The 23748-nt window shown below is 41.9% G+C and overlaps 1 protein-coding gene and 1 non-coding gene across 2 annotated transcripts in view; one reads left to right on the forward strand and one right to left on the reverse strand.

The window, feature by feature from the left end:
- Positions 1-1110: 1110 nt before the first annotated feature.
- Positions 1111-23748, forward strand: part of LOC106591039 (relaxin receptor 2) — a 270511-nt gene continuing 247873 nt past the window's right edge. The window contains exon 1 of the mRNA XM_045690182.2: positions 1111-2574. Coding sequence (XP_045546138.1) covers positions 2487-2574 — 88 coding nt within the window. The 5' untranslated portion in view covers positions 1111-2486. The remainder of the gene's footprint in view (positions 2575-23748) is intronic.
- On the reverse strand, positions 6435-6510 carry trnae-uuc (transfer RNA glutamic acid (anticodon UUC)). The gene has a single exon. It is a non-coding gene; the product is annotated as a tRNA-Glu (tRNA).

Raw genomic sequence — 23748 nt, forward strand, 5'->3', positions numbered from 1 at the left:
AGCCCTGACCTCAATCCCATAGAAAATGTGTGGGCAGAACTGAAAAAGGGTGCGAGCAAGGAGGCCTACAAACCTGACTCAGTTACACCAGCTCTGTCAGGAGGAATGGGCCAAAATTCACCCAACTTATTGTGGGAAGCTTGTGGAAGGCTACCCAAAATGTTTGACCCAAGTTTAACAATTTAAAAGCAATGCTACCAAATACTACTACAAATACTACTACAAAAACTTCTGACTCACTGGGAATGTGATGAAATAAATAAAAGCTGAAATAACTCATTTTCTCTACTATTATTTTGACATTTCACATTCTTAAAATAAAGTGGTGATCCTAAATGAACTAAGACAGGGAATATTTACTAGGATTAAATGTCAGGAATTGTGAAAGACTGAGTTTAAATGTATTTGGCTAAGGTGCATGTAAACTCCCGACTTCAACTGTACATCAATAGTTACACACTGTGCTCAGTAATTACACACCATTGTGCTCCTTAATTACACAACGTAGTGCTCAGTAATTACATACCGTTTGGCTCTGCGTACTTTGTCGGTCAGAGGAGATGGGGAATAATTCAACCTCACAGTTACACACAGGGATACTGTATTGCTATACACAGGCAGGCATATAGAAAGTAGAATGGTAGTGGTTCTCTAACAGGAGAAAATAGAGGCAATGAATATTCACATACCAAATGAATACACCAGGGCAAGAAGGCACAGACACAGCACCTTACAGAATAGAGAAGAAACTATTGGCAAAGAACTGTATAGAACTAAAAGCTAATATTGAACAACCAGCAGTACTATACACTGATAGTTTCCACAACTTACTTTATACACGCACACCATCCCACAGATATGGGAATGAGTCCAGTTGTGTTTGGCAAGGAAGAGGAGCTTGACGCTCTCTCTGCAACTGCTAGAAGAAGACGGAGAAGGGGCCGCAGGAATTGGGGATCTGAAACCCAAGATTACTGCCTGTGATTGGCTGACCCGACGGTGTGATAAGGCATTTGGCAACCTGGTCCCTAGCAACCAATCGGGTTGGTTAGGGCCAGAGGTGTGAAGGGCAAGTTACATATTTTGTCTCTGAGAGAGTACTGTGAGATGGTGTGCTAAATTCCAACGCAGGTAATTCTGTAACACAATTGGTAAAGCCGAAACTTGTATGGCGGTGATGTCTTGCGTCAGATCCATTGAGGGTTTGACTAATTTGGATTTAGTTTGATGTTTCTATGACAATTCATGAAAAAACTATTGAGGATAATAGATTTAATTACAATTTTATATAACCTGATTATTACTAGACAATCAACACGACTTTTGATGCAGGTCCTGTCAGAAGGTGAGTGTAGCTGGTGCATGAAGTCAGGCGCAGGAGAGCAGAATGAGTGAGTAACGTACTTTACTCAAAAAATAAAGGCACAAGGTAAACAAATACACTTGACCAAAGACCAACGGTAAATATTACGCACGGGTGAACACAGCACCCGTGGAAAAACCAGGCATCATGAACCGAACTGAACATAGAAATAATCACGCACAACAAACATGGACATGAACATGGAATTGGATAATGAAAACCAGGTGTGTAGAAAATAAAGACAAAACCAATAGAAAATGAAAGATGGATCAGCGATGGCTAGAAGACCGGTGACGTCGACCGCCGAACGCCGCCCGAACAAGGAGAGGAACCGAGCTCGGCGGAAGTCGTGACAGGTTGTAAAAGTAGGCCAGGTCTTTTTAGAATAACTTACACTTGTTTTGATGTTTCTACAACAATCAATGCATAAGTTATTGCGAACAAGATATTTAAATGCGTTTTAATATGATTTGATTATTTTATCAAATCAACACTTTACTTTTTATGCAAATCAAAGGTTGTAAAAATAGGCCAGACCTTTTTAGAATAATTAGCACTTATTTTTATGACGATCAATTCAAACGTTATTGTAAAAAATAGATTTACCCACGGTATCGTACCCACTACATAGATGGGGGAACTGTAGGCGATTTTTTTCTGCGCGACCTCCCGAGGTAAAATGTAGACAACAGTATTGTCTCTCGAGAATCGTTACCTCTCGAGAACTTCTCGAAAATGTCCATTTGCTATAATCAATGTGAAAATGGTCTTGGTCTGACTGTCAGCCGCAGCACGAGATCCCTCGTTCGTCTTCAACTTGTTAGGAAGCCCCCCTTACTCGCGTCTGTGAACCTGGCTGTGTGAAGGAGAGAGAGAGAGAGAGAGAGAGATGAAGTCTGTTAACGCACACCGACCAGCTTTTCCTTGCTCAGTTATTAGTCTAGTTTTTTTTACGCCCTCTGCTTTGATATAGTGATCTGATATGGGACCGCGTGTCACTGTCACGGTTCTGCTGTCATGTTCGTTACCGGCAGAATGTTGAGCAACACCGGCGGTGTCGCGAGGGAATTCCTACTGTGGAGCGCTATCTGGATCACAGACAACTGACCCCAAAACAAGGAACATGAGACGCGGTAAAGTTCCCATACCGATGCTGGATGTACTATCGGTTATTCTGCTGCTCATGCACCTGTCTGAAATGGCAACCGGGGGTAGGTTAAACTAGAATGAACAATATTTTATTTCATAATAACTAAATGTATTACTGATGTTTACCTGCATGGTGCCTATATTATTTGCTATTGGCACCAGGTAAACTCATTTTCTTCGGCCAGCTGAGAAAATGATTATACTCCCGCATTTATAAAAACGTATAGCATACACTTTAACTTTGTCCTTTATTCTGTATTTTGATGCAAATGTAGCCAATTTGTCATAGCGCACCGGTTGTGCGTCCAATAATCTTCTATGAAAATTGCATGGGTTTATTACGTTCGATATGTTTTACAGACTTCAAAGCTGTCTCACTGTTGTTCACTGAAAGTTGTCTACTGAAACTATAGAATACCTAACCTTAATCCGAATTTGACAACCGGCTATAGCTACTTAAAACCCTATAACTTAAATCCATTTTGATCCCTATGCCGGTTGAATATACACTTCTGTTTTTAAAGTCTTCAAGGAATAGCAAGAATATCTGCGTGACTCACAAATAATTACCGTAAGGTCTGTTATAGATTATTATGACATCATTGAAAGATTTTCACACTACCACTATATTCCATTTGTATCCTACTATTAATCGTTTATTTGGAGAAAGTTTTAAAGAAGTTTTGACTGCAGACGAGGAATTCAACCGTCATAAACACACATCACCCAGTGTTCTTATGTGCGTCAATGTATCACCCATCACCAAAGACTCCTTATCTCCCAATGTTGCATATTACTTACTAGCCAGTGGACATTAGCTCAGTATTTGTAAAACTATTTATAGGTCTTATATAATAACAAATGTATAAACCATTTGCACGTTTTTTTGTTTTAAATGTATTTATTCATCAAGGTTGGTCCATCAACCACCACTAGCTTTAAATATATCTTATCACTGCACTGTACACTTTTAGAAAAAGGTGTTCCAAAAGGATTCTTCGGCTGTCCCCATAGGAGAACCCTTTTTGGTTCCAGGTAAAACCTTTTTTTGGTTCCAGGTAGAACTCTTTGGGGTTTCATGTAGAAACATCGGTGTAAAGGGTTCTACATGGACCTCAAAAGGGTTCTACCTGGAACTAAAAAGGGTTCTTCGAAGGATTCTGCTATGGGGACAGCCAAATCACCACTTTAGGTTCTAGATAGCACTCTTCTTTTTCAAGAGTGTAGTAAATAAGTGTTCAGATGGCCTACTATTTGTACAAATTGTAGCCTATTTAATGAATTTGTTCGTTTTTTATTTTGAAACTATCATTCACATTATATCAACAAATTGCATAACATATAAACCATGTGCTAATTAGCGTTTATATTATCAAGGTTGGTCCCATTGAGAGGAAAGGGACATAGTGCAAGACCACAGCAGACTTAGTGCCAAATACCTTTCAATGAAGATTCAGAGTTTTAATAACATTTCAGCAGTAGCCTATCCTGAACATAAAAGGACCAGGGACTATCGATTTCATTGGATAACATGATTGTTCAGACTCTGAGTTAATCAAATAATTTATAGTTACTGTGTAAATCAGAAATTATGATCAGATAAGTAGGTGCTCCTCATGGTTGAGAGTGTCTCCCAAATGCCACCCTATTTGCTATATAGTGTGCATTACTGTTGATCAGACCTGTATGGGCCTTGGTCAAAAGTAAAAGCACTGTTTAGTGAATTAGGTGCCACTTGAGACGCAGCCTGAGTCTCCGTACATGGTGGAACACAATTTAACCAGTCCTTTGTAGAGCTTGTAACACCAGGGTAGTGGGTTTGATTCCTGGGACCACCCATATGTAAAATATATACACGTAATAATGTATCACGTTTTGGATAAAAGCATCTCTTTAAATGGCATATATTATTATATATTATCGGATTCCTGCCTGCAATCAGCTTGCCGCTGACTGGTCTCCAAGATGTGAAATTGAGAAGCAGGCGAATGCGAGTGCGTGATTCAGGAGGAAGTGTGTGTGGTGTGTGTGTCTATGAGAATGGGGGACAAGCTGTTTGATTGTGTAGAAATAGAATTGGCAGCAGAAAGCTTGGTCCTGAAAAAGGAACTGGGATCCGGTCTATCTTCTGATGCCTGGTAAAAGGAATCAGTGACTTAATAGTCCGAGACTCTTTAATTAACATAGAAGTACAAAACAATCCAATCTCTGCAGCTATTATTGAAAAGATTCCAACTTTATCTCTCTCTCTCTCGTTGTGTGTGTGTGTGTGTGTGTGTGTGTGTGTGTGTGTGTGTGTGTGTGTGTGTATAATTATAGGAAAATGAAGAGGGACACTTGGCAGGCTAAATTATAACTAGTACAGACAGATTTGATGAGATTTGTGTATCATATAGTTAGTTGTATGAGGTGAGTCACCAGGTGTGTTTGTGTGTGTGTTTGATGTGTTGTCATACACTAATTATGCAATATATAATCGGTACTTCGCTGCAGCTGAGTACTTTTGTCCCATGAGACGCACGCAAGTGCGTGTGTGTGTTTGTGTTTTTGCGGGCCGGATGAAACTCATGTCAAATAGTCAACTGGTGTGTGTGAGTCCGCACAGTCTGTATGTGTGACATCCAGCTTGTATGTGTGTTTATGTGCGTGCGTGGGTACCTTTTGTAAGCGGCACTCTGTCAAATCCCACAGTTCCAATCACACAACAATAGCCTCTTTCCTCCTCTGTGTGGGAGGTGTCCTGTCTTTCCCCTCCCTGTGTGTGTGTGTGTGTGTGTGTGTGTGTGTGTGTGTGTGTGTGTGTGTGTGTGTGTGTGTGTGTGTGTGTATGTGTGTGTGAGGAAAGTGGACTATCCTTCTCCTCCATGTGAAGGTGATTTCTAACTCCTGATCCCTGTATTGGGGAGTTCAATGGTGAGAAAAGTCTCAGTGCCTGGAGCAAAATCGTTGTGCTATCCAGTAGCACGAGTACAGGACATCAATAACCTGCTCCCAAACATTTTAAACCTGCTTCAGGAAATTGAGTCTATCATAGTTAATGAGGGATTCAATGACATTATGAAGGGCAGTTCAGAACAGCTGAAGATTGCCTCTCTGCTTGAGGATTGGATCCACCCTAATCATTTGGGATCATGGATTCATTTACAGCATTATAAGACAATTACTTATCAATGACCCAAGCCCAGCTCAGTTAATCCCTACCATTGTGTCGCTGAGAAATGTTACATTATCCCATGGGTGTTGGAAGACACAATGTAAGTAACCTAATTCATGTCCCTCTTACTGTCCTGAATGCTTCTGCTCATCCTACAGCTATTGTATGCAATAATCATGTTCCTATGAACCAGAGTTATACTGTTAGCACTGAGGTGGTGTGCCCTAGTAGGAAGTCCGCTGTGTGCAGCTCATCCTGCACTAACACAAATAACATGAGCATGTCTACTTCCGCTAAGTTTCCCAGTAAAGCAATGAAAACAATCAAGGATCCCAGAAAAGTGCTAAAAATAGCCCACGTTAACATATGTAGCTTAAAAAACAAGGTTTGTGAAATCAATAATTTGCTAGTAACAGATGACATTGCTATTCTGACAATCTCTGAAACTCACTTAGATAATACATTTGATGATACAGTGGTAGCAACACGTTTATAACATCTACAGAATATACAGAAATGCCAATGGTGGAGCTGTTACTGTTTAGATTCAGAATTACATTCCTGTAAAACTTAAAGAGGATCTCATGTTAAATACTGTAGAAGTAATATGGCTACAGGTTCATCTGCCACACCTAAAGCCCATTCTTGTGGGAAGCTGCTATAGACCACATTTTTTACATTTACATTTTAGTCATTTAGCAGACGCTCTCATCCAGAGCGACTTACAGTAGTGAATGCATACATTTCATACATTTTTTTTCTCCATACTGGTGCCCCGTGGGAATCGAACCCACAACCCTGGCGTTGAAAACACCATGCTCTACCAACTGAGCCACACGGGACCACCAAGTGCTAACAGTCAGTATCTGGATAACATGTGTGAAATGACAATCATGGCGCCGGAGAAGAAGGCAGACGTTTTATGAGTCCCTACACAATTGTGTTTTATTGTTCGTTTATTTGCGTTGTTTGTAACTTATTTTTTTTAAATTATTTTGTACTTAATGTTGCCGCTACGTCTCTTATGACTGAAAATAACTTCTGGACATCAGGACTGTGATGATTCACCGCGGACTGGCAGAACCCTTTTTTTCCTTTAACGAGTCTGACGAGCCCGACGCGACGATATACTGTTTCTCTGGAACAGGCCCCGATCTCCGTGATTTGAGTGAAGAGGAGGCGGAGAAAAAGGGGCCAAAGGGCTGTCTGCCTTCTGAGAATTCGTAGGCGAATAAACCACCACTTCCTTCCATTCTGCTAGCAAACGTGCAATCTTTGGATAATAAAATCGATGACCTACGCGCAAGATTAAACTACCAATGGGACATTCAAAACTGTAATATCTTATGCTTCACGGAGTCGTGGCTGAACAACGACACTATCGACATACAGCTGGCTGGTTATATGCTGTACCGGCAGGATAGAACAGCGGCATCTGGTAAGACAAGGGGCGGCGGACTATGTATTTTTGTAAATAACAGCATATATCTAAGGAAGTCTCGAGCTATTGCTCGCCTAATGTAGAGTATCTCATGATAAGCTGTAGACCACACTATCTACCAAGAGAGTTTTCATCTATATTTTTCATAGCTGTTTACATACCACCACAGTCAGAGGCTGGCACTAAGACAGCATTGAATGAGCTGCATTCCGCCATAAGCAAACAAGAAAACGCTCACCCAGAGGTGGCGTTTCTAGTAGCTGGAGACTTTAATGCAGGGAAACTTAAATCCTTTTTACCAAATTTCTATCTGCATGTTAACCTGTTGGGGATAGGGGGCAGTATTTGCACGGCCGGATAAAAAACGTACCCGATTTAATCTGGTTACTACTCCTGCCCAGTAACTAGAATATGCATATAATTGTTTGATTTGGATAGAAAACACCCCACACTGTCCGATTTCAAAAAGGCTTTACAACGAAAGCAAAACATTAGATTATGTCAGCAGAGTACCAAGCCAGAAATAATCAGACACCCATTTTTCAAGCCAGCATATAATGTCACCAAAACCCAGAAGACAGCTAAATGCAGCACTCACCTTTGATGATCTTCATCAGATGACAACCCTAGGACATTATGTTATACAATACATGCATGTTTTGTTCAATCAAGTTCATATTTATATCAAAAACCAGCTTTTTACATTAGCATGTGACGTTCAGAACTAGCATACCCCCCGCAAACTTCTGGGGAATTCGCTAACATTTTACTAAATTACGCACGATAAACGTTCACAAAAAGCATAACAATTATTTTAAGAATTATAGATACAGACCTCCTCTATGCACTCGATATGTCCGATTTTAAAATAGCTTTTTGGTGAAAGCACATTTTGCAATATTCTAAGTACATAGCCCAGGCATCACGGGCTCGCTATTTAGACACCCGGCAAGTTTAGCACTCACCATAATCATATTTACTATTATAAAATTTCATTACCTTTTGTTGTCTTCGTCAGAATACACACCCAGGACTGCTACTTCAATAACAAATGTTGGTTTGGTCCAAAATAATCCATCGTTATATCCGAATAGCGGCGTTTTGTTCGTGCGTTCCAGCGTTCCGAAATAGTAAAGAAGTGTCACGCGCATGGCGCAATTCGTGACAATAAAATTCTAAGTATTCCATTACCGTACTTCGAAGCATGTCAACTGCTGTTTAAAATCAATTTTTACGACATTTTTCTCGTAGAAAAGCGATAATATTCCGACAGGGAATCTCCTTTTCGGCAAACAGAGGAAAAAATCCCAAAGGCGGGGGCGGTCGGGGTCACGCGCATAAGCTAGTGTCTCTTGATCGGCCACTTGAGAAAGGCGATAATGTGTTTCAGCCTGGGGCTGGAATGACGACATTCTGTTTTTTCCCGGGCTCTGAGCGCCTATGGACGACGTGGGAAGTGTCACGTTAGAGCCGAGATCCTTAGTAAATGATAGAGATGGAAAAGAAGTTCAACAAATGGTCAGACAGGCCACTTCCTGTAAAGGAATCTCTCAGGTTTTGACCTGCCATTTGAGTTCTGTTATACTCACAGACACCATTCAAACAGTTTTAGAAAATTTAGGGTGTTTTCTATCCATATGTAATAAGTATATGCATATTCTAGTTACTGGGTAGGAGTGGTAACCAGATTAAATCGGGTATGTTTTTTATCCAGCCGTGTCAATGCTGCCCCCTAGCCCTAACAGGTTAACGAGAGTCTTGTCTTTAAAATGGTGTAAAATAGTCATATGTTTGAGAAATTGAAGTAATAGCATTTCTAATATCGCGCCAGGGGATTCCACTGGCTGTTGACTAGGGTGGGACGCAAATGTCCCACCTAGCCCATAGAGGTTAAATGTGGAACCAGAGGGGAAAAAAACTCTGGACCACCTTTACTCCACACACAGAGACACATTCAAAGCTCTTCCTCGCTCTCCATTTGGCAAATCTGACTATAATTCTATCCTTCTAATTCCGGCTTACAAGCAAAAATTAAAGCAAGAAGCACCAGTGACTAGCTCAATTAAAAAGTTGTCAGATGAAGCAGATGCTAAGCTACAGGACTGTTTTGCTAGCACAGACTGGAACATGTTCCGGGATTCCTCCAATTGCATTGAGGAGTACACCACATCAGTCATTGGTTTCATCAATCCATCGACGATGTCATCCCCACAGTGACCATACGTACATACCCAAACCAGAAGCCATGGATTACAGACAACATCCGCACTGAGCTAAAGGCTAGAGCTGCCGCTTTCATGGAGTGGGATTTATAAGAAATCCTGCTATGCCCTCCGATGAACCATCAAACAGGCAAAGCGTCAATACAGGACTAAGATCGAATCGTACTACACCGGCTCTGACTCTCGTCGGATGTGGCAGGGCTTGCAAACCATTACAGACTACAAAGGGAAGCACAGCCGAGAACTGCTCAGTGACACAAGCCTACCAGATGAGCTAAACTACTTCTATGCTCGCTTCGAGGCAAATAACACTGAAACATGCATGAGAGTACCAGCTGTTCCGGAAGACTGTGTGATCACTCTCTCCGCAGCCTATGTGAGTAAGACCTTTAAACAGGTCAACATTCACAAAGCCGCAGGGCTAGATGGATTACCAGAACGTGTACTGCTAGCATGCGCTGACCAACTGGCAAGTGTCTTCACTGACATTTTCAAGCTCTCCCAGTCTGAGTCTGTAATACCGACATGTTTTAAGCAGACCACCATAGTGCCTGTGCCCAAGAACACTAAGGTAACCTGCCTAAACGACTATCGACCCATTCCACTCACGTCTGTAGCCATGAAGTGCTTTGAAAGGCTGGTCATGGCTCACATCAACACCATTATCCCAGAAACACTGGACCCACTCCAATTTGCATAGCGCCCCAACCGATCGACAGATGATGCAATCTCTATTGCACTCCACACTGCCCTTTTCCACCTGGACAAAAGGAACACCTATGTGAGAATGCTATTCATTGATTACAGCTCAGCGTTCAATACCATAGCTCATCAATACGCTAAGGACCCTGGGACTAAACATCACCCTCTGCGGTCGACCAAGCACCCTGCGCACCAGGGACACATGCTCGGCGCGTGTAGCGGAGTATATCAGAATGTCGTCGATATACACCACTACACCCTGCCCGTGCAGGTCCTGGAAAATCTCGTCAACAAAGGCCTGGAAGACTGATGGAGCATTCATCAACCCGTACGGCATGACGAGGTACTCATAGTGCCCTGAGGTGGTATTAAATGCCGTCTTCCACTCGTCCCCCTCCTGAATACTTACCAGGTTGTAAGCGCTCCTGAGATCCAATTTTGTGAAGAAGCGCGCCCCGTGCATTGACTCGATCGCACTGGCGATGAGAGCAGCGGGTAGCTGTACCTCACCGTGATCTGATTGATACCCCAATAGTCAATTCACGGGCGCAGACCTCCATCCTTCTTCTTCAGAAAAAAGAAACTCGAGGAGGCAGGTGAAGTGGAGGGCCGAATGTATCCCTGCCCCAAGGATTCTGAGACATATGTTTCCATAGCCGCCAACTCCTCCTGAGACAGAGGATACACGTGACTCCTGGGAAGTGCTGTGCCTACCAGGAGATTTATCGCACAATCCCCCCGTCGATGAGGTGGAAATTGAGTCGCCTTCTTCTTACAGAAGGCGAGAGCCAAATCTGCAAATGCTGAGGGGATGCGCACGGTGGAGACCTGGTCTGGACTTTCCACCTTAGTCACACCGATGGAAACCCCTACACACCTCACCTCCCTGAGCACTCTCGTGACCACCCCTTGAGAGCCCTCTGTTGCCATGAAATAGTGGGGTCATGACAGGCCAACCAGGGTAGACCCAGCACCATGGGAAATGCAGGAGAATCAATAAGGAAGAGACTGATTCTCTCCTTGTGACCCTCCTGCGTAACCATGTATTGTGGAGCGGTGGCCTCCCTAATCAGCCCTGACCCTAATGGTCGACTATCTTGGGCGTGCACAGGAAATGGCATATCCACAGGAACAAGGGGGATCCCTAAACTATGGGTAAATGAACGGTCAATAAAATTCCAAGCTGCGGGGAATGCTGGGAATGCGGGGAAAATGCAGGAAATTTAATAAACACATACATGTGAGCAACAGGGGGCTCTGGGTGAGCCTGGTGACATTACAGTGCCCTGCCTGCTACCTCGACTCCCTGATGAACCCCCCCAGCACCGACCAGCAGTGTGCCCTCTGCGGCCACAGATGATGCAGGGAATGGCCGCTCCGGTCGCCCTATGCGCAGCACCTCCCAGCTCCATGGGCGTCGGAACGGAGGACCTGGGGGATGGAACTGACAGGCCCCGATCCGGACGTCCGCGGGTAGCCAGCAGGTTGTCCAGCCGGATGGACAGGTCCACCAGCTGGTCCAACGTGAGGATGGTGTCTTGGCAGGCCAACTCCCTACGGACGTCCTCGCGCAGACTGCACCAGTAGTGATCGATCAGGGCCCTGTCGTTCCATCCTGCGCTGGCGGCCAGGGACCGGAAGTCCAAAGCGAAATCCTGTGCGCTCCTCGTCCCCTGCCTCAGGTGGAACAGACGTTCAGGTGAGCTCCGGTGAGCTCGGGTGAGCTCTGCGTAATGGTCCAACGCCGCGTCTCCTTCACTCCATACGGCGTTGGCCCACTCCAGGGCTTTGCCTGAGAGACAGGAAACCAAGGCGGACACGCTCTCACGTCCCGAAGGAGCTGGGTGGACGGTCGCCAGGTAGAGTTCCAGCTGGGAGTAAGAACCCCTGGCATCCGGCAACCGTCCCATCATTCTCCCTCGGGAGCGCAAGCCGAATCCCGCTTGGACCGGGTGAAGGAGGGGTGGACAGTGGGGCCTGCTATAGTGGGGCTGGTGGAGGCGCTGGAAAACCTCCTCTCTTCCAACGATCCATCGTCTGCAGCACGCGATCCATGCCGGTGCGCAGACGTTGTATCATGGTCGCGTGCTGCTGGACGGACGTGCTCCTCTACCGCCACAGGGAGGGCGTCTGCTCCTGCTGACTCCAATTGTTTGGTGAGTGATTCTGTAATAAATCCTGTGTGGAGCTGGTGTAGCGGAGTCAGGCGCCGGACAACAGATATGAGTAATAAGATGTAATTTACTCAAAAGTATACAAGTACAAAGCAATAATGCTAGCCCACAAATAACGGACCGTATACAACAAACAATCACTCACAAAAACCATGGGGAAATCAGAGGGTTAAATAATGAACATGTAATTGGGGAATTGAAACCAGGTGTGTAAAACAAAGACAAAACTAATGGAAAATGAAAAGTGGATCGGCAATGGCTAGAAGGCCGGTGACGTCGACCACCGAACGCTGCCCAAACAAGGAGAGGGACCGACTTCGGCGGAAGTCATGACAAGAACACCATGCCAACCGGGAAGCATGGGGGTGGCAGCATCATGTTGTGGGGGTGCTTTGCTGCAGGAGGGACTGGTGCACTTCACAAAATAGATGGCAGCATGAGAAGGAAAATGATATGGATTTATTGAAGCAACATCTCAAGAATTCAGACAGGAAGTTAAAGCTTGGTCACAAAGGGGTTTTCCAAATGGACAATGACCCCAAGAAAACTTCCAAAGTTGTGGCAAAATGGCTTAAGGACAACAAAGTCAAGGTATTGGAGTGACCATCACAACGCCCTGACCTCAATCCCATAGAAAATGTGTGGGCAGAACTGAAAAAGTGTGTGCGAGCTAGGAGGCCTACAAACCTGACTCAGTTACATGAGCTTTGTCAGGAGGAATGGGCCAAAATTCACCCAACTTATTGTGGGTAGCTTGTGGAAGGCTACCCAAAACATTTGACCCAAGTTAAACAATTTAAAGACAATGCTACCAAATACTAATTGAGTGTATGTAAACTTCTGACCCACTGGGAATGTGATGAAAGAAATAAAAGCGGAAATAAATCATTTTCTCTACTATTGTTCTGACATTTCACATTCTTTTAAAAATATTTTATTTTTGCATTTTCCAATTAAGAACAATCAAAACAAAAGTGAAAATATGTTAGACAACAAAGGACAAGGTGACGGTAACAGACGAGCGTAATAAAAAACAAAATTATATATACGGACATACATAATACATAAAAAACATACATGATACATAAGTCATAATAAAGAGTAAAATAAAAATAATAATAATGAGACATTGAATCATATGGTCACCTGCCGTAAGCTACATATTATACATTACGTGTGAAACATTATTGTCACGTCCTACCAGTTAAGGGTTATTTGTTGTTGTAGTTTGGTCAGGATGTGGCAGAGGGTATTTGTTTTATATGGATCGGGGTGGTGGTGTAGGTAGTAGGGTGTTTTATTTATGTATTCCGGGGGTTTGGGCACTGCTCTGTGTTTATGTATTTCTATGTTAAGTTTAGTTAGTTGTGGGTATAGGTTCTAGGTTTGTTTTCTATTTATAGTTAATTGGGGTTGGACTCCCAATTGAAGGCAGGTGTGTTAAGTTGCCTTTGATTGGGAGTCCTATATAATAGGGTGTGTTTGTCTTTGTGTTTTGTGGGTAGTTGTATTTCGCACTGCTAGTCTTCATTTAGCCTGTGAAACTGGCCTTCATCGTTCTTGTTGTTTTCTTGTTTTCTCGTGTTCAACGTCATTTAATAAATTAAGATGATGAGCACCAACTCTGCTGCGTATTGGTCCACGTTCTCAGACGACGATTCCTCTATATCGTCGGAAGATGAAGAAACTTGTGACAATTATATAAGAATTATATAGAGATTCAATCAATGTGATGTGAGGGGAGATTCTCCATATAGTCAATAAAAGGTTGCCAAATTCTGTAAAATGTCTTTAACTTATTCCTCAAGCAGTAAGTGATTTTCTCCAGTGGGATACAACTATTAACTTCCGATAGTCACATTGCAACTGGCAGGAAGGAATCCGATTTCCATTTCAAGGCAATACATTTCTTGGCAATCGCTAGCAATATTTCTGTTAGCTTTATAGTATGACTTTGCCTAAGATTGGTGTTAGTATAGTTACCCAGTAGACAGACCTCCGGGTCTAAAGGGAATGCAACCCCGTGGATTGAGGATATGGTATCGCATACCCCCTGCCAGAAACCGTGTAGTTTTGAACACTGCCAAGTGGAATGGAGGAATGTTCCTTCATCTGAGCCACATCTAAAACATAGGGAGGAGATATCAGTGTTGAACTTGTGCAGTCTAGATGGGGTGATATAGAGCTGATGGAGGAAATTAAACTGGATCAGTTTAATGTGGATGTAACACCATCCCTGCATAGGTCACTCCATAGGCCCTCATCAAGATCAATACCCAGATCTTTTTCCCATCTAAGTCGGGGTTTATCTAGCTCAGGCAGTGTTAGTACTGACATAAGAGCATCGTAAACACGGGAAATGGTCTTGAATAGTAGTTGGTCTGCATGGCAGAGTTGTTCAATAGGTGATATCTTAGGTAGGTGACATTTCACATTCTTAAAATAAAGTGATGATCCTAACTGACCTAAGACAGGGAATTTTTTACTAGGATTAAATGTCAGGAATTGTGAAAAACTGAGTTGGCTCAGGTGTATGTAAACTTCCGACTTCAACTGTATTTCTTAACCTCTTACATCTAGACGTTCCGCTAGCGGAACACCTGCTCCAATATCCAATGATAGGCGAATGACAAATTCCTCAAAAATACAAAAACTTCAATTTTTCAAACATATGACTATTTCACAGCATTTTAAAGACAAGACTCTCCTTTATCTAACCACACTGTCCGATTTCAAAAAGGCTTTACAGCGAAAGCAAAACATTAGATTATGTCAGCAGAGTACCAAGCCAGAAATAATCAGACACCCATTTTTCAAGCTAGCATATAATGTCACAAAAACCCAGAAGACAGCTAAATGCAGCACTAACCTTTGATGATCTTCATCAGATGACACACCTAGGACATTATGTTATACAATACATGCATGTTTTGTTCAATCAAGTTCATATTTATATCAAAAAACAGCTTTTTACATTAGCATGTGACGTTCAGAACTAGCATACCCCCCGCAAACTTCCGGGGAATTTGCTAACAATTTACTAAATTACTCACGATAAACGTTCACAAAAAGCATAACAATTATTTTAAGAATTATAGATACAGAACTCCTCTATGCACTCGATATGTCCGATTTTAAAATAGCTTTTTGGTGAAAGCACATTTTGCAATATTCTAAGTACATAGCCCAGCCATCACGGGCTAGCTATTTAGACACCCGGCAAGTTTAGCATACACCAAAATCAGATTTACTATTATAAAAGTTTGATTACCTTTTGTTGTCTTCATCAGAATGCACTCCCAGGACTGCTACTTCAATAACAAATGTTGGTTTGGTCCAAAATAATCCATCGTTATATCCGAATAGCGGCGTTTTGTTCGTGCGTCCCAGACACTATCCGAAATGGTAAATCAGGGTCGCGCGCATGGCGCAATTCGTGACAAAAAAATTCTAAATATTCCATTACCGTACTTCGAAGCATGTCAACCGCTGTTTAAAATCAATTTTTTACGCAATTTATCTCGTAAAAAAGCGATAATATTCCGACCGGGAATCTCCTTTTCGGCAAACAGAGGAAAAATCACAAAGACGGGGGCGGCCAGGGCGCGCGCCTAAGCCCACAGTCCCTTGATCGGCCACTTGAGAAAGGCGATAATGTGTTTCAGCCTGGGGCTGGGATGACGACATTCTGTTTTTTCCCGGGCTCTGAGCGCCCATGGAAGACGTTGGAAGTGTCACGTTAGAGCAGAGATCCTTTGTAAAAGATAGAGATGGCAAAGAAGTTCAAGAAATGGTCATACAGGTCACTTCCTGTAAAGGAATCTCTCAGGTTTTGACCTGCCATTTGAGTTCTGTTATACTCACAGACACCATTCAAACAGTTTTAGAAACTTTGGAGTGTTTTCTATCCAAAGCCAATAATTATATGCATATTCTAGTTACTGGGCAGGAGTAGTAACCAGATTAAATCGGGTACGTTTTTTATCCAGCCGTGAAAATACTGCCCCCTAGCCATAACAGGTTAATTCCATTCTTTTACTTTTAGATTTGGGTGTATTGTTGTGAATTGTTACATACTACTGCACTGTGGAGCTAGAAACACAAGCATTTCGCTACACCCGCAATAACATCTGATAAATATGTGTATGTGATCAATTCAATTTGATTTGATTTGAAATTTGCTTTAATGCATCAGCCAAATCCATCGGATGTAGTGACCGCAATATAGTAGCCATATCTAGGAAAACCAAAGTTCCAAAGGATAGGCCTAATATTGTGTACAAGAGGTTATACAATAGGTTTGAAGTGATTCTTTTGTTTTTGACATAAATAATATTTGTTGGTCTGTGGTGTGTAATGAGGAGCAAACAGACGCTGCACTTGACACATTTATGAAATTGCTTTTTCCAGTTACTAATAAGCATGAACCCATTAAGAAAAGTACTGTAAAAACTGTTAAATACCTGTGGATTGATGAGGAATTGAAAAATTGAATGGTTGAGAAGGATGAGGCAAAAGGAATGGCAAATAAGTCTGGCTTGTCAAGCTATTGGCAAATGTACTGCAAATTGAGAAATCATGTGACTAAACTGAATAAAAAGAAGAAGAAACTATACTATAAAACAAAGATAAATGATATAAAGAATGACAGAAAAAGCTTTAGGAGCACCTTAAATGTAATGTTGGGCAAAAAGGCAAACTCAGCACCATCATTCATTGAATCAGATGACTCATTCATCACAAAACTCACTGATATTGCCAATTACTTTAATGATTTTTTTCATTGGCAAGATTAGCAAATTTAGGCATGACATGCCAGCAACAAACGCTGACATTACACATCCAAGTATACCAAATTATGAAAGACAAGAATTGTATTTTTGAATTCAGTAAAGGGGGTGTGAAAGAGGTGAAAAATGATTGATGTCCATCAACAATGACAAGCCAACTTGAATGCAACATTACTGAAGATAATAGTGGATGATATTGCCACCCGTATTTGACATATCTTCAATCTAAGCCTACTAGAGAGTGTGTGCCCTCAGGCCTGGAGGGAAGCAAAAGTAATTCCGCTACCCAATAATAGTAAAGCCCCTTTTACTGGCTCAAATAGCCGACCAGTCAGCCTGTTACCAACCCTAAGTAAACTTCTGAAAAAAAACAATTGACAACAGACTTTCAGCATGCTTATAGGGAAGAACATTCACCAAGCACGAAACGTACGCAAATGGCTGATGATTGGCTGAGAGAAATTGATTGTGGGAGCTGAGTTGTTTGACTTTCTTGTCAATTATACATGTATAAGAACTGTATGAATATACTTTTGTCATATTTTATTGTCATATTTTTAATAACTTGTCCATAAGGCATATGTTTTGTCCATTTGCAATATGATTTCATAGGAATTCAAAAGTCAAAGTCAAAAGTCAGTGAACCATTGCCAAATGCCATAAGACATGTCCAAATGCAATATGAAAGTATTGAAAGTGCCAAATAAGGATGTTATGTCCATTTGCCATGTACGATCATAGGAAGTCGGTTTCCAAACCCAAAAGTCAGTGAACCATGTCCAAATGGCATTTATACTGCCCAAATTATATATAGCACTATGTTAAGCCATGAATCAACCTAGATGGTCTATTTGTCATGTATGATGAGGGAGAAGGGACTCTGTTGTTTTTTAACGTTTTTCTTAATGTTTTGAAAAGTTATCCTAGATCAGGATTCACTGTTTGAATGTAAGATGCCAATCATTTGAGGATGCCTTATTGTTTTTTCCCCTTTCTCTCCCCCCTCTATCCTTCCTCCTCCCTCTTGTAATAGTTGTTTTGTTTATTTCTCTGCAGGCACAAGGCCATTTATAATATGTGTATGTTAGCATTGTAACATACAATAAGAACACCTCTATTCAACCCTACCACTGGTCATCGTTGTCACTGTTAACTTGCTGGGAGAAGCATTTTGTGTATCTGTATTAGGATCCTCCTATGGGGGATCCTAAATAGGGATTGGAGTGCCGTTTGGGATGCAGAAGTTGTTGGATGGGAATGGGTAGGGGGTGCTCCCTACCCAACCGTAGACCCCTTGCTCCCCCCTAAAGGCATTAAAAACCATTTTAAAAATGTGCTTCTGGTAACCCATTCCAATCACCAGGTGCACGGCTGTCCATTTGCAATATGTTTCAATGGGCATTTACCATCACGAATTTGACATGCTCCAAAATACTGCAGAAATGCAAAATTTACTGGCCCGATGAACTCGGGATGGCCGGGCAGTGATAGTGGTTCCTCTCCATCGCTCGTTGTGTTGATTTCATCATGTCTATTTGGTGATGTTTTTTCACTGTTGAATCTTATTGCAAATGTACTGTCCATTTGCAATATGTTTCAATGGGCATTTACCATCATGAATTTGACATGCTCAAAAATACTGCAGAAATGCAAAATTGACTGGCCCGATGAACTCGGGATGGCCGGGCAGTGATAGTGGTTCCTCCCCATCGCTTCCCATCGCTCACAGTGACATGAGAGAAGTGGGACTCTGTCGTTTTTAACGATTTAAAAAAAAAATGTCCAAAATGACCAGGGGTGCCCCCTATTGGATGGGCACAGGTGGGGAGTGCTCCCTACCCAAACGTGGACCCCTTGCACCCCCTTAAAGGCAATAAAAAACATTTTTACCTGTTGGGGCTAGGGGGCAGTATTTGCACGGCCGGATAAAAAACATACCCAATTTAATCTGGTTACTACTCCTGCCCATTAACTAGAATATGCATATAATTAGTAGATTTGGATAGAAAACACTCTAAAGTTTCTAAAACTGTTTGAATGGTGTCTGTGAGTATAACAGAACTCATATGGCAGGCCAAAACCTGAGAAGAGTCCATGCAGGAAGTGGAAATCTGATTTGAATCACCTTCAACACTTTGCCTATGAAACAGTGGTTTCTTCTCCGGTAGAAACTGACCGAACGAGAGGCTTGGAAAGTTGGTCATAGAGGGAGGGCCATTACTACAATTACTACAATGACGCGGGCGCCCATGGGTACCCTCTCATTCCAAAACGTTTAGTAAGGCAATGCAATCGTCCGCCTTGAATATTATTGAAGCTCTGATTGAAAAAGGCCCTAAAGATTTATGTTATACAACGTTTGACATGTTTGAACAAACATAAATAATTTTTTTTGCACATTCGTGACGACAAGTCCCGTGTGCCTCGTACATTATGAGTAGCCTTCGGAACGCGCTAACAAGAAGGAGCTATTGGGACATAAATTATTAACTTTTTCAAACAAAACTACATTTGTTGTGGACCTGGGATTTCTGGAAGTGCCTTCTGATGAAGATAATCAAAGGTAAGGGAATATTTACAATAGTATATTGGATTTTAGATGGTTCCAAGATGGCGCTAACCTGTATCGCCTAGCCTATTTTTCTGAGCATAGCACCTCGTTTATTGCAAAGTGTGATTTCCCAGTAAAGTTATTTTTAAATCTTGCAATGCAGTTGCATTCACGAGATGTTAATCTATAATTCTTTGAATGACAATATTATAATTTACCAATGTTTTCGAATAGTAATTTAGTAAATTGTAGCGCTGATTCACCGGAAGCATTTGAGGGAAAATATTTTCTGAACGTCACGCGCCGATGTAAAATGCTGTTTTTATATATAAATATGAACTTTATCGAACAAAAAATGCATGTATTGTGTAACATGATGTCCTAGGAGTGTCATCTGATGAAGATTGTCAAAGGTTAGTGCTGCATTTAGCTGTGTTTTGGGTATTTGTGATGCATGCTAGTTGCTTTGAAAATGGCAGTGTGATTATTTTGGGCTGGGTATTTTGGGCTGGGTACATAATCTAATGTTTTTCTTTTGCTGTAAAGCCTTTTTGAAATCGGACAACATGGTTCGATTCAGGAGAGGTGTATCTATAAAATGGTGTAAAATAGTCATATGTTTGAGAAATTGAAGTTATAGCATTTATGAGGTATTTGTATTTCGCGCGACGCGATTCCACTGGCTGTTGACTAGGTGGGACGGCCCAGAGAGGTTAAAAATGTGCTTCTGGTAACCCGTTCCAATCACCAGGCGCACGGCTGTCCATTTGCAATATGTTTAAATGGGCATTTACCATCACGAATTTGACATGCTCAAAAATACTGCAGGAATGCAAAATTGACTGGCCCGATGAACTCAGGACGGCCAGGCAGTGATTCTGGTTCCTCTCCATGTCAATTTGGTGATGGTCTATCACTGTTTAAACATATTGAAAATGGACAAAAGTCAGCCAGCAAGTCACGTCCATCAGTCAATCAGATAATATTCTGACACCAAACTGATACAAACTGACACCACATCCACTTTTTCCATCTCGTTTAGAAGCCAACTATCGCATATTTCAAAGCAGGCCCAGAATTCACAGCGCCTTCTGTTTAAACCATAATAAAAACATAAAACATGTAGTTACGTTCTAGCTGCGGGTCCAGTTCTGACATTATGTGTAGGCATAGCTGAGGCGACCCCGAATCCCAAGTTTCGGCTCGGTAGGTCATTTGGAGCCCGAGCAGCGACCTTAATTGGTGCTGAAAATCCACATTTTCCGGGCGTTGCTACGGTGTCCTTGAATGAGCTATTGGACAGAAACGTTAGGGTCTGTCTCTATGGACCGAGGTGGTTTCAATGCACCTAGTCTTGTGACTCTGGGACTTTTCTAAATGTCATCATTTTCATGATGGTCAAAATGAATTTAAGTTATTGCAAATGTACGAGGCTGTTCCTCGGTCTGAGAACCTTCTAGAGCCACATAACTCACGTGCACTATTGACTTGAGCTCTAGAACAGGTTTCTAAAGTTTCAGAGCTCTAGGTCTGACGGTTCTTTGATAGTTCGAACAAAGGTAACTATTGTAGGCTCTGTGTGTCTGTAAGCCCCACACTGTGTCACTCCGTCCTTGCTGTGTGTGTGTGAGGTTTTTCTTTGACATCTGTTGGGAGAAATGACTGATTTACAGTTCATGAGGGTTGCCTAATCACACATATGAAGTTTTGGAAAGATCTGAACTTTTGAACCCTTTGAAACAGCTCTTATAACCCCAATTTAAGGCACTTCCGGTTTGCACAGGAAGTTGAAAGTAAACACATATCCTCATTGGGGTAGGCTTTTACAGAATCCTGAGTTTAAAATCTTTACATTAAGAACTGGCTGATTTACACAGGGTTGAATGCAATATTTCTCACAAACTGCAGGTTGGGTATGGCAAAACACTTTTAGGGTGATTTTAACCACTTCCGGTTGCTCCAGGAAGCTTAGAATCGACACAGATAGACCTCATAGTGGCCTGATGGATTGTCATCAAAGACAGGTTAACTTCTTGGGGCTATGTGGGACGCTAGCGTGCCACCCGTGGTGCACCCTATCAACAGCAGGTGCATTTCAAGAGCGGCAAATTTGAAACCAAATAAATGTCAAAATTCAAATTTTTCAAACATACAACTATCTTACACCCTTTGAAAGATAAACATCTCCTTAATCTAACCACGTTGTCCGATTTCAAAAAGGTTTTACGGCGAAAGCATAAAGTTAGATTATGTTAGGAGAGTACATTGACAATAGCTGTGTGTAATGTTTTGTCAATTCAAAGACAGGCGTCACCAAAACCATAAAACCAGCTAAAATGATGCACTAACCTTTTACAATCTCCATCAGATGACACTCCTAGGACATTATGTTAGACAATGCATGCATTTTTAGTTCTATCAAGTTCATATTTATATCCAAAAACAGCGTTTTACTATGGCATTGTTGTTGAAGATATCGTTTCCCTCCAATAACCGGCAGTCAAGTCAGCACCACAAATTAAATAATTAAAATTAGAAAACATTGGTAAAATATTATATTGTCATTTAAAGAATTATAGATTTACATCTCTTGAACGCAATCAACTTGCCAGATTTAAAAATAACCTTACTGGGAGATCACACTTTGCAATAATCTGAGCACTGCGCCCAGAAAAATATGCTTTGCTATACAGACAAACGGCCATGTTGGAGAGATCTAAAATCGAAAATACTATGTAAATAATCCATTACCTCTGATTCTCTTCATCAGATGTCACTTCCAGGAATCCCAGGTCCATAACGAATGTAGTTTTGTTCAAAAAAGCTCATCATTTATATCCAAAAAGCTCCGTGTTGTTAGCACATGATCTAAGCCAGCCGGACTTCTCGTCATGAACGAGGGGAAAAAATATATTTACGTTCATTCAAACATGTCAAACGTTGTATAGCATAAATCATTAGTGCCTTTTTTTAACCAGAACATGAATAATATTCAAGGTGGACGAATGCATTCTCTTTTATAACGTATTGGAACGAGGGTACCCAACATGAACTCGCGCGCCAGAGTCTAATCGGCCATCACCGTTCCATGGCTCTTGTTCGGTCAGATCTCACAGTAAAAGACTCAAAACACTTTGTAAAGGCTGGTGACATCTAGTGGAAGCAATAGGAAGTGCCAAAACATTAATCAACCCCTGTGTGTTTCAATGGCATAGGCTTAAAGGTAATTCAACACATCAGGTATCCACTTCCTGTCAGAAAATGTCTCAGGGTTTTGCCTGCCAAATGAGTTCTGTTATACTCACAGACACCATTCAAACAGTTTTAGAAACTTTAGGGTGTTTTCTATCCATATATAATAAGTATATGCATATTCTAGTTACTGGGTAGGATTAGTAACCAGATTAAATCGGGTACGTTTTTTTATCCAGCCGTGAAAATACTGCCCCCTAGCCCCAACAGGTTAATAAGGCATTCATAACCCACATAGGCTTCAGGTTGAATTTAGGGGAGCAGGCAATGTATTCCTATAGGGAGAGATGCCATTGTAATTCGCGGACGTCTAGTAAGGGACCGTACATTTGCAATAGGGAGTTTCTCATCAATCATACAGCAAATGCCGAAAAGTGCCCTTCAAGTATGACATGCCCCGGCCCTTGAGTAAAGCCAGTGTGTCTATGTATGTGGATGACGCAACACTATACACGTCAGCTACTACAGTGAGCGAAATCACTGCAACCCTTAACAAAGAGCTGCAATTAGTTTCAGAATGGGTGGCAAGGAATACATTTGTCCTAAATATTTCAAAAACTAAAAGCATTGTATTTGGGACAAATCATTCACTTAGCCCTAAACCTCAACTAAATCTTGTAATAAATTATGTGGAAATTGAGCAAGTTGCGGTGACTAAACTGGTCACCTCCTGTTTATATGAAGGTGATTCCACCTCCTGTCTATGTGAAGGCGATTCCTACCTCCTGTCTATGTGAAGGCGATTCCTACCTCCTGTCTATGTGAAGGTGATTCCTACCTTCTCTCTATGTGAAGGTAATTCCTACCTCCTGATTATGTGAAGGTCATTCCCACCTCCTGTCTATGTGAAGGCGATTCCTACCTTCTGTCTATGTGAAGGCAATTCCTACCTTCTGTCTATGTGAAGGCGATTCCTACCTTCTGTCTATGTGAAGGTGATTCCTACCTCC

Source organism: Salmo salar, chromosome 11 (assembly GCF_965601325.2).
Source record: "Salmo salar chromosome 11, fSalSal1, whole genome shotgun sequence".
Classification (NCBI taxonomy): Eukaryota; Metazoa; Chordata; class Actinopteri; order Salmoniformes; family Salmonidae; genus Salmo; species Salmo salar.